Source organism: Aethalodelphis obliquidens, unplaced genomic scaffold (genome assembly GCF_003676395.1).
Source record: "Aethalodelphis obliquidens isolate GAN/ISIS:26980383/991018 unplaced genomic scaffold, ASM367639v1 scaffold17, whole genome shotgun sequence".
Classification (NCBI taxonomy): domain Eukaryota; kingdom Metazoa; phylum Chordata; class Mammalia; order Artiodactyla; family Delphinidae; genus Aethalodelphis; species Aethalodelphis obliquidens.
The window spans coordinates 29,972,126-29,984,601 of NW_020837961.1; the positions used below are offsets into that span (position 1 = coordinate 29,972,126).

The following is a 12,476-nucleotide window of genomic DNA, read 5'->3' on the forward strand; positions in this document are numbered from 1 at the left end:
AAGTAGGGTTATCCTGCAGAGGAGACAGAGGAAGACATTCCAGGCAGAGAAACAGCACGTGCAAAGGCGTGGAAGGAACGGAATGAAGTATTTGCTTCTTCCTAACTGTAAGGTGTGACCTGTCCTGAGCACAAGAGATGTTTTGGGGCACGCCACGTACAGCTCTTTCTCTACAACACCGTTACGGATTTCATTGACCAGCTTGTAAACCTGTCCTGCCTAGCACACAGGCTCGCCCTTATTCTCCTGTACAAAGAATGAGAGCCTAAATGACTTAAGTGGCCTGATGGAGCAGCAAAAGCTTACTCCCAAAAGGCACGGTGATTATATAATGCACCTTTGGGAACCTTCTCTGTTGGACAGTTTATCTTTCCTTTTTGGAAATCAGAGACTGCAAGAAATCTTGTTTTTTAATGAACATCCTAGGAAGGTATATCCTTATCCCTCAGCACTATGGGAAATGGAACCTGGGAGAATGTTTGCCCCAAAGCCAAGAGATAAGGCAAGAAGAGCTGAGGCTTAGGGCTGAGGACTCTGGAGAGAGAGAGATGGCTGGGGTATATGCAATTTTCTGTTAGCCCTGTCTTGCAAATAACCAGTGTCGTATTTGAAAATAACTAGGAAAACAAATGACATAAGTAGGAGATGGTGTGTGTGTGTGTGTGTGTGTGTGTGTATGTGTATTGGGGAGTTGTAGGGAACATGTTTATCTGGATCTTTACAAGTTGGAAATATGAGCACAGGCATTTTATTAGGAGGGTAATTCTACATTTTTCTTAATCAAAACTGCTAAAAAAAAAAAAGGTCATTTTATTTTGTAATTCTGATTTATTTACCATCTGTGTGAAGTAGAGCTGTCCTTCCAATATCTGAAAGAGATATTTTTCTTGCTTCCCAGCTTTGTGTGGTGTCCCTGGCATTATTTAGAACTCTCATCGGTTTACATTGTGAAGATGTGATGTTACAACTAATTCTAAGGTGAGTTGCCATCTTTTGTTCCCTTTAAAGGAAAGCTCTACACTATCGCTATTACATTTTTCTTTGGTAATGTAAGTGAAGTAAGGGCCATGCTTCTAAGAAAGAAAATCCTCGAGCAAATCAATTTAATTTCTGCATTATTTCCCAAGGTTAATTTTCGTTTTACTGTTAACAGTTTTTAGGGGGCCAAAGGCGTTATATTATACATGTGCTCCTGGAAAGAATACGTAGAATGTTTGGAAACTTTCAGAAGTATTATGAACGCTCTTCTGGTCCGTAGCTGCATGTCTTTCTCCTGAAGTACATTTTTAGGGGACTCGTTTTTGAAAACAGCTTTTCTAAATATTAAATGCTGTTGATGTATAATTTCTATGACCCTTGCTTTAGAAATGGTACAGTGCTCACTGTCTGACCTGTGAGTATGTTTCAATTAAATTCAGTAAATATTTAATGAGTACTTTCTGTGTACCGTTCAGAAGGGAATAAGGCATGGAGGGGACGAACTGAAAAGGACATACATGTATACAAGGCAGAAAAGGTATGTCCTTCAGACGTCCAGGTGGGAAAGGTTTCATGAAGGGACTGGTATCTGAAGACAGGCCTCAGAGTCTAAGTGCTGTTAAGACGACATTAGTTTGGTCGTTTGGCAGGAAACTCAGGAACACCCAATCCTGCCTTGCCCCTGCCTCTGCTTCTCAGGGTCCCTGAGAGGAGCATCTCCTTTTGTGAAGGAAAGGAGTTGGTGAGGGCTTGTGCTCCCTCACTCCCCTCTGGTGGTGTGGAAGCAAAAAGGAAAGAGCCAACCAGGTCCTTGGGCACGCCCTCCACCTCCTCATTCCTTAGACCCTGTTTTTTGACCCCTCCTCGGGCAGAAGAAGGGCAGAAGGAGCTGAGAGCAGCGCAAGAGGGAGGAGACCTGGGCTGCCCCTGGTCCCCACTGGGGTTTAGACATGACGTGAGCAGAATTACTGAGGAGTTGGCATCCCAAGAGGATGTCCAGCATTCCCACAGAAGTGACTGTGGAAAAGTAAGGGGGTGGTGACATGCGATCTTGGGAACAGCGGCAGAGACATCCCCCAGGATCTCGTGAGAAACACACGTTCTTGGCCATCTTCCAGATGTGCTGAATCAGAAACTGTGGTGGTGGGTGGGGCCTGGCAGGCTGTGTCTTAAAGAAACTCTCCAGCAGATTCTGACGCGAGGCTAAGTTTGAGAACCACTGGTTTGAGGAAGGCTGCAATATAGACGTGGTGTCCTGCAAAAGGGAGCGATGCAGATACCACAGGGGGCTGGTGGGTGGAACGACGGTGGCCTTACGGAGTCACTCTTTTATGGGAGAGTATCACCTATTAATTTTTTTAGTTTAAAGAGAGCTTTCGGACTTTTTAGGGGTTTAGATCAGGTCATCAGTAACTAATCTTAGGGCATTAGCAAAGAATAAATCCGCTCATAAAGAAACACCCTGGGGAGACCGGGAGAGCATTAGTTATCTGTCCTAAAAGGATTACATTTGCTTCCCATCAAGTCTCTACTGATGTGACAGTGCATTAGCAGGCCTGAATGAAATCCATCAGAGCAACTCATTATAGCCTTTTTTACTGCCCAAAACCAGACTTTGCCTCCAACAAGGGTAAATCCTGATTATATTTAAATGTTAGACTCTTGAATGCTGCTTCTTTGATGGCATGGAAAGCAGCTGTCTTTTGCAGTGGACCTGGAAGCCTGGCCCGGCGTCCCAGCTCTGGGTCACCAGGGGAGACTGAGCCCAGGGGGCGGACACTTCTGTTCAGTGTCCTTTGTCTACTCGTCGGGCGGTACTTGTAAAAACTGTCCTCGGAGGTTGTACTGGTCAAAGCATCTTTTGAGACCCAGACCTGTGCCTTATGGAGGTGAAGAAATCAGCTCGTGATTGAAATACTTAGGCATCCAAGTCGGGGCTGTGACTTCCAGGGCGAGTAAGGACCCATCATTTCCCAGGAAAGCACCTGAAGGGCACGTGGTCGCAGGTTCTGAATGGAGTCTTGGAAAGAGTGCTGGGCGTAACCATGGGTCCAGCACTCTGAGCCTGAGTTTCTTCTCTGTTTCCTTAATGAGGATGATGGTGAGACCATAATAATAGTAGTTGTCCTTTATTTAATACTTTCTGTATTTCTAATTCTGTCGCGCTGCCTGGGGGAATCTGAGAAGAGTGAGTGGGGGTGGGGGGGCGGGTGCAGAGGTCAGAGGTCAGCATGCGGTAGACTCGCAGGAAGCCTCTGCTTCCTGGTCTCTGTCCTCTGAATTGCTGATCGCCTCGCACACTTAACAAGTGTTTTCAATTGTAGTAAAATACGCAGAACCTACAATTTACCATCTTAACCGTACAGTTCAGTGGTATTAAATGCGTTCACAATATTGTACAACCGTTGCCACCGTCCATCTCCAGAACTGCTCTCACCTTGTAAAACAAACCCTCTGCATGCCTTAAACCCTAACTCCCCGTTTCTCCCCTCCCCCAGCCCCTGGCAGCCACCATCCTACTTTCTGTCTGTGAATTTGACTGTTCTAGGTATCTCATGTAAGTTGCCTCATACAGTATTTGTCTTTTTGTGCCTGACTTATTTCACTTAGCACAGTGCCTGCAAGGTTCATTCATATTGCAGCAGGTCTCAGAATCCCCTTCCTTTTTAAGGCTGAATAATGATACATTATTTATACTCCATTTTGTTTACCCATTTATCTGCCGATGGACACTTTGAAACATTTATTTATTTGGCTGTGCCGGATTTTAGTTGTGGCATGTGGAATCTTCCTTGTGGCATGCGGGATCTTTAGTTGCAGCATATGTGATCTAGTTCCCTGACCAGGGATCGAACCTAGGCCCCCTGCATTGGGAGCATGGAATCTTAGCCACTGGACACTTGGATTGCTTACCATTTTGGCTGTTGTGAATAACACTGCTATGAACGTGGGGGTACAAATATCTCTCTTCAAGACCCTGCTTTCACTTCTTTTGTGTATATATCCGGAAGTGGAATTGCTGGATCATATGGTTATTCTGTTTAAATTTTTTTTTTTCCATAACAGCTGCACATTTTACACGCCCACCAACCGTGCACAGGGTTCCAGTTTCTCCACATCCTCTCCAGTACTTGTTACTTTCTGTTAAAATAAAAATGGCATCTGTTAAAATAAAAATGGCATTTTAATAATCAAGCAAAAATGACAGGCAGATCTGAAGACCAGTTTTTAGAAGTAAAAACTGTAATTATTAAAATGAAAAACTGAGTGTTTGGTATAAATAGCATTTAAGATACAGATTAAGAGAGAATTAATGAACTAGAAGAAAGATTGAAGAAGTTACTACTAAATTTGCAGCAGAAAGACATAATGAGATTTAAAAATATGAGAACAAGGCTATGAACAATGGTGGCTGGAGTGATGGGGTGTAACGAATCCAGTTAGGACCCCTTGACCTATTCTGGTTTTGGAATTTGCTATCCCATAAGGTTTTGGGGAGGATCAACTGTGGTGATATCTGTGAAAATATTTTGAAACACTGTAAAGCACTACACAAATTTAAGGGAGGGGAATTTTCTAGAAAATACATTTTAAACTACAGTAGAACCCCTTTACCCGCAGTTTCACTTTCTGAGGTTTCAGTTACCCAAGGTCAACTGTGGTCCAAAAATATTAAATGGAAAATTCCAGAAATAAACAGTTCATAGGTTCTAAATTGTGCGCTGTTCTGAGTATTGTGATGGAATCTCACGCCGTCCCACCCAGGATCCCTAGCCATTGACATCGTCTGCCCCTGATATCCAGCCATCAACATCCTCATGGCTCAGTGATCCAGGATCACCTTAAGTAGATGGTCCTCCTTTATATGTTAGAAGGTCGATAGCAGCCTGCGTCACAAGGCCTACATTGTTCACCTCACTTCATCTCATCCCATAGGCATTTTATCATCTCACATCATCACAAGAAGAAGGGTGAGTACAGCACACTAAGGTATTTTGAGAGGCAGAGAGACCACATTCACATAACTTGTATTACAGTGTATTACTATAGTTGTTCTATTTTATTACTAGCTATTGTTGTTAATCTCTTACTGAGCCTAATCTATAAATTAAACTTTATCATAGGTATGTATGTATAGGAAAAAAACATAGTATATGTATAGGGTTCAGTACTACCCGTGGTTTCAGGCATCACTGGGGGTCTTGGAATGTATCCTCCACAGATAGGGGCGGGGGGGTTACTGTAATGAAAACAATGTCTTTTCTTATTTAGAATCTGTACCAAAAGCAAGGTCAATGAAAAATCCTTATTTTTCTAGTCATTTAAACTTTAAGGGACCTAAAAAATAGATTTATAACTTGTTCTTTTTGTTGTTGCCACTGTAGTCATTCGAATATACATGATAAACTTGTAGATCTGAGAGGCAATAGAGCAGTGAAGATTATGTGAATCCTTTTAATGAAGTTATTTGCTCCATGGTAAATAAATGCATCAATTTTTGTTGCAACCCAGATACTCATAATTATTGACATTTCAAAGTGATAATCCATTTGTAACTGATCTGTTTATTTCCTTTAGCAAAATATTAGAAAAGTAAGTTGAAATAAGGTCCCCCCAAAGAGAGGCTATTTAAGGGAGCAGAAAACCAAGGAGAAATTGCCCACCTCCAGGGATGTGACCTATGATAGGCCTAAGGCAGGCAGGAAATGCTGACAAGCAGTGAAGTGACAGATCAACTGCATGTTCTTGGCACTTCCCAGTTTAGGCAACATTTAATTGCTTAATACCCTGAATGCCATTTCTGAATATTCTGGTTGGGGTGTTTCTTTCAGAAGTGCTGGTCATTTGTCAGGTTTATGAACTGCTTCGCCTGTTGTGTTCAGATAGAGGCTGTTTTGCTCGAAGAGACGCTGCCTGTTCTCTTCAGGAGCATTTCCATCTTACGTGGGCATTGGGTGTCTGGAGGAGACGGGAGAAAAAATGCCAGTCTAGGGTAAGATGAATAGGAGAAACACAGCCAGAGTGTCTCTGAAAAACAAACGAGCTTTTTGAAATTCACTAACGTTGCTTTTAAGATTTTTGCCTGTTGGTACATTACTGAGGTTATCATCATCTCTTAAGAAGCACCTTGCTTACTTCATCATACTTCACTGCTTTGTTTTGTTTGTCTTTATTGTCAGTGTAGCAGTAGGCAACGTGTGTCCTTTGTTATTGATTGGTTATCACTGAATTGTTTCAGAAGTGATGGTGATTTATTTTAATGAGTAATATCCAATAAAATAGCAAATGGACCCAGGGTTGCAGAGGGTTGGGGAAATAATGAAAAAAGGGGGGACAATGTGGGGAATATATTTTTCCTGCTGTATTGGGATGGCTTTGAGTAATCTGAGCCTCTAAAGCCATTTATTAGCCTCTGATTATACTTACTGCTTCCTGAATTTAAATAAAATCCCACCCCAGGCAAATATACTTGAAATGAAAAGATAGTTTGATGACAGACATCTGTACTAAATTCCTAAGTGATTTTTCGGCTATCGACAGCCACTTTATTATTTTTTTATTGGAATATAATTACTTTACAATGTTGCGTTAGTTTCTGCTGTACAATGAAGTGAATCAGCTATATGTATACATATATCCCCTCTCTCTTGGACGACCTCCCCTGCCTCCCATCCCACCCATCTAGCTCATCACAGAGCACCGAGCTGAGCTCCCTGTGCTAACCACAGGTTCCCACTAGCTATCTGGGATTTTTTTTTTTTTTTTTTTTTTTTGCAGTACTCAGGCCTCTCACTGCTGTGGCCTCTCCCGTTGCGGAGCACAGGCTCCGGACGCGCAGGCTCAGCGGCCGTGGCTCACAGGCCCAGCCGCTCCGTGGCATGTGGGATCTTCCCGGACCGGGGCACGAACCCGTGTCCCCTGCATCGGCAGGCGGACTCTCAACCACTGCGCCACCAGGGAAGCCCTAGCTATCTGTTTTATACATGATGGTGTATTTGATGTTTGACGTCTGGGGAGCTTCTGACTTTATTCTGTTTCTAATCTTTCTGTGTAAATGATGGAGAGACAGAGGATCAGTGTACGGTTTTCCCACTCTTCCCTCTGGGATAATCCTTCGTTTTAAAGGCACAGTAGTAGAAGTACTGCTTTGAATACAGGGGTGTTATTCATTTGAACTGACTCTCCAATTTCCAATTTTATAGAAGCCCCTCCTTCAGTCTGTGGGGGATCTCCCTTTACTTGATTTACTCAGAAGAAAGTGCTTAGTTTCTACTGAAAGCATGTGTTTGCAGAGTTGCAAATTCCCAGTAACTCTTTATTCTAATATAATTTCAAGCTACCCGCTGGTGATATGTGATAAATAGCTTTATTAGGTTTGATCCACTGTTCCATTTTGTTTTAGTACTTCAAACAAAGAATAGAAATCTACATACATCAACTTAAATCATGAAATACGCTTTGTTTGAGCTGTAAGCAGTCATTGAGTTCCTGCAGTATATAAAAGCATTGACGCAGTTTATTTCTTGAATAATTAATGATGAAAATAAGGGTACAATAAATCCTGTGTAGTTGCACATTGGCCTTTCTGTGTTGTTTTTCAACTTGCTGTAATAGCAGTTACCCTGATTGTAATTTATGTAACTTGAAAGAGGATCACACTGTTCCCCCGTCTTACTTAGCTGCTTAGCTGAACACAGAACAGAGGCAACATAAAATTCTGTGTTTACGCGCAAGCTGGGACAAGAAGGGGAATGAGCCATATATCGTGGAAAATTATTTCCCTCAAAGTATTTTTCTAGCCTTGAATTCATTTTATCTTCGTTATCCCTGTGAAGTAGGTAGGCAAGTATGAGGGGAGGTGGGGTGCTGAATTTTTAGGCCAAAGACTGATATGAATACAAATCATTTACTAACTGTAGAACCTTGGGCACATCAGTTGATTGCTCTGAGATTCACTTTCCTCATCTGTTAAATGGGAATAATATCTGTGCTGCCTACCTCACAGCGATGTTGTGAGGGTCACACGGAATGTATGTGAAAGATCTGTAAATGGTAAAGTACTGTATTCTTGTTTGTTAGTCCTTTTTCCTTTCTTGGAAGACCTACAGTCAGACGTTTTGTGTTACTGATCACTTATTTTCCTTATTGATTGACTAGCGTTATTAAGAAGTAGTCCTATTTCATGTATTCTGTCAAAAAAATCAATGAAAACATCTAGCTTTTATATACTGGTTGCCCCCTTTTAAAAATAACTTTTAATTTTGGAATAATTTTAGATTTACAGAAAATTTGCAAAGGTGGTATAGGGAGTTCCCTTTATCCGGCTTTCTCTTAACATCTTATATAACCATGGCACATTTACTAGGAAATTACCATTAATACAATAATATTAACTATAGTACAGACTTTATTCAGATTTCAACAGTTTTTCTACTAATGTATTTTTTTTTTTTTTTTTGTCTCAGGGACCTGTTCTTGGGTACCTCATTGCATTTAGGCCCCTTTTAATTTTATTATGTTCCAGTTTTTTATTATGAAATATTTTAATACGTAGAAAATTTGAATGAATAGTATAATGAACGCCCATGTATTCTGTATCTAGATTCAGTAATTGTTAACATTCTGCCACTTTTTAACTTATATGTATGCTGTATAAATAAAATTTTTTTCTCAACCACGAAAAAAAAAAAAATCCTGTGTAATCTGAGTTTCCCTGAGCCTCACTCGCCTGTGAGAGCAGAAGCGTTCACATCAACAACCACAGGATGGGTTTTCCTGGCTCTCACCCTAGCTCCTCATGTAAGACCTTGGCCCTCTGCAAAGCGTCAGCCGTCACTTCTGGGGGGTCCCAAGGGAGGGGCCTTATGTGTGTTCATGATCGTGACAGTTGCCGCAGCATCATCTCTGCTGAGCCCCTTTGGTTGGTGCTGCCTCCCCTCTGTCCCTGCCGTGTCCCCGCCCCTCCTGAGAGTGCTGGGGACGGGGATGGCGCTCAGGTGCTGGAGCGGCACTGCCCCCTTGAGTGTTCTAGGGGCCAGAGCTGCGCTGGCTTCAGACAGGTGGGAGAAGGCCTCTCTCCTCTGCCTCACTCTTGGTCAACAAAGCATCTCTGCTCACAGAGATCCTCATGAAAAGAGGTCCTTCATTTTCTACCTACAGGATCTGTTTCTTCTGCAGTAGGGCTCAGGTACAGGTCCCAGAGCTGGGCTAAGGATTAGAACAGATCTGGCCTCTTTTCCCCCACCCCGCTCCAATCTTTCCTTTTTGTTTTTAGAACCTTTGACTCCCATGCAGCTGAACTTAAGCAAATAGATGCCACCACATCAGACATGCGGGGTGTGTCTGGATCTTAGGGAGAGGGATTTAGGCTCGTGTCTGTGTGTGTGTGTGCGTGCGCGTGCGCGCGCATGTGTGTGTGTTGTATGCCCATGAGTGCGGGGAGGGGAGACTGGGACCCCCTTACCTGGCCACCTAGCTAAGGTTTGGGTTGAATGAGTCATGGTTTGATTTATGTTTTGAGAACAGAAGGTTAAGTGGCAAGTTTGTCATTTTATACCATGGACATTATTAAGACCTTAAGTGTAAACTGCTCTGAAGAGAATTAAATCTCTTTTCCTCCTTGACTCAGGCACTTGCAGTGGCTCAGTCATTAATGCAAACATAGGTTTTCCTCTTTGGGACCAACAGGAGCTGCGGGAGACGGCTTAATGTTTACTGGCCTCAAGACATGCCCTGGAAGTTGTACTTTTATCTTTTTCACTGAATCCGTCATCACAGCTTGTTTTCCTCCGTACTGCCTCTCTCTCAAAAGCTACATACAGAAACAAAAACACTCTGGTTTATTGAAGATCGTGGTTGTTCGCCTACGGGCTTGGGGTCTCTGGCGTTGGCTCCTGCACAGACGTGGGACACTCGGCTCTGGCCGTGAGGCCTCCATCCCATTTGTGCCATCTTTGTTTAAATAAACAGTATGGTCTATCTCCCTGTTAGGAAAGGAAGCCATTTAAACACACTTTATTGTACCCACACAGCCCGCTAGTGTGCTCCAAGTGTGTCAGAAATGATTGCCCAGGCTTTCTTCTCTCCAGCTTCATAATGATCCTGAGATGCCTTGCTCACCACCCAAAAGGGTTTTGTGTGAAACCGGGCCCAGTGTTCCCCGGTGAGTCCTTGGCCCCTGTAATGTTGTGATTTATAAGGAGAAATATATATTTGGTGTTTGCCCTTTTTCTTTTGAGTCCCACCCCCCTGATATCCAGAGAGGGGAGAGGGTTGAATTAAGCGCTAATGGCCAGTGATTCAGTCAACCATGACTATAATGAAACCTCCATAAAGCCCCGCCACAGTCGGGTTTGGAGAGCCTCTGGGTTGGTGAACGCTGGGAGAGAGACAGCCTGGAGAGAGCATGGAAGCTCCACGCCCTTTCCCCACCCTTGCCCCGTGCATCTCTGCATCTGGCTGTTCCCGAGTTATAGCCTTTCGTAATAAACCAGCGACCTGGTAAGTAAAATGTCTCTGAGTTCCGTGAGCCGCTCTAGTAAATTAATCGAACCCGAGGAGGGGGGTCGTTGGCACCTCTGATGTATAGCCGGTTAGTCGGAAGCACAGGTGACAGCTGGACTTGTGAGTGGCGTCTGAAGTGTGTGTGTGTGTTGGGGGTGTCGGGGGAAGCCTTGTAGGACCGAACCCTTAACCTGTGGGGTGTGCTGCCATCTCCGGCTAGACGCGTCAGGCCTGAGCAGAACTGAAGGACACCTTCATGTCTGGACCATTGATTGCTTGGTGGGGTGGGGACATCCTGCCCCTGCCTTACACACACCCACCCTTTGGAACTGGTGATGGAACACCTGTAGCACAATATGTTCTCGTGATCACCTGCGAGAATATGAGAGGAGGTTCGCACCATGACGGGTCTCTTTGCCTTTTTGTGCAACTGCTGTCATTCAGTACCGACTCTGAGCCAGTTTCCGGGATCATGAGACAAAACTCTTGAAGGAGGTGCTTGCTCTGACAGCACATTATGTTGAGAAGGCAGACACCGAAATGACTGTGATTCTAGTAATAGTGCCTTAGTAGAAGGCTGTGAGCATAGTGGAGGGAGAGGGTAGCTCCATCTTGGAGTAGGAAGCCCAGAAGCCTTCCCGGAGAAGAGGACACTGAAGCCAGACTTTGCAGGATGACAAGGCATTTGTCAGGCAGGGGGAGGGGAAAGCACATTGCAGGGGACGGCTAGGGTAGGTGCAAAGGCCCGGAGGCACAGAGGGATAGCGGATCCATTAAAAGATGGGGAAGTTTGTGGAGGTTAAATTGTGAAGGCCCTTAAATCTGCGCCAGAAGAAAGAAGCCCTTGACAAGTTTTAAGCACGGGAGTGAGCCCTGGGGGGTGGTGGGATGGCTGGAGTGAGAGTGGGGAGAGCATGAGCCACCCCGGCTGTGACAGTCGTGGCTTAGGCGGTGGCGGACTGGGAACGGACCTGCAGACACTGAACGCTGGCCCTTTTTGGCTTTCCAGGTATCTGATCCCTTGCAATCACATGATGCTGAGTCAGAGGTGGGCTGTGAAGGAGAGAGACTGTTACTCTGTTTCTGCGGCCAGGCTGCTCGCCCTGACCCCCGTCTGCTGCTCCAGCGGGATCACCCTGACGCTTGGGAACCAAGAGAGGGATTATATTCTCTGGTCAAAGTGCACGCATGAGAGTCCAGGTAGGAGTGTTACCGACCTGGGTCCTTGATCCTTTAATCAATAGAAATTGAATAGAGGCCAGGTGAGAAATTCAGGCAAGGCCTTATTGGGACTCGTGTTACAGCCCAAGGGAGGGAGAACAAGAAACAGCTTCCCTTGTTTGCTCCCCAGGGTGGAGCGAGCTGGTCCCTTAAGTGGTGTGAGGGGGTTGCAAATTGGTGGGTCAGGCCAAGGATCCTTTGCAGGGCCCTGCTTTTGCCCCTGACACGAAGTGGCAGTTGGGTTTTGGCCTTTTTGTATCTTGTTGTTCATAGGTTGCCCCAACTGTGAATGCACACAATTATTTTTAGTCCCTTATATTTTCTTTATATTCTGTTGCTGGAGGAGCCGAAGAGATGTTTGTCCAGGTCCAGGCACTGCAGCGAAGGGTCCCAGGTCCCAGCCTGTCAGGGGAGGACCTCTCGAGGGATAATCTTTAAACAAAAGGATGCCCAATTCCATCTCTCCTTGGATGTGTCTGTCTCTAGGTAGACAGGGAATGATGCAGTGAGTCCCATTTCTTTTCTGACTGACTACCTGGGGGTCCTTTTCTGCTTTGTAAAGAGTTCTGGACGTTTGGTAATCAGTGTTCCTTGACATACCCAGCTCTTACCTACTCAGTGTTCCCAGACCTTTATTTTAACTAGGCTTCCTAGTGCCATCCTCAGAGTCCAGTATGAATAGTGTACCCATGTGTCTTTTTAAACAAAATGGGGCCGAGGGTGTGGAGGGTGGCTATAGCTAAGACAGAATTAGCCCTTATTTTAATTTCCGA

At 44.4% G+C, this 12,476-nt stretch overlaps 1 protein-coding gene across 11 annotated transcripts in view; it reads left to right on the forward strand.

Annotated features, from left to right (window-relative positions):
- The window catches only part of FHIP1A (FHF complex subunit HOOK interacting protein 1A), a 278,113-nt gene that overhangs the window by 241,209 nt on the left and 24,428 nt on the right, over positions 1-12,476 (forward strand). For all 11 annotated transcript variants that reach the window (XM_027117171.1, XM_027117175.1, XM_027117173.1 and 8 more), the window contains 2 exons: positions 899-978; positions 11,492-11,682. In XM_027117171.1, coding sequence (XP_026972972.1) covers positions 899-978; positions 11,492-11,682 — 271 coding nt within the window. The remainder of the gene's footprint in view (positions 1-898; positions 979-11,491; positions 11,683-12,476) is intronic.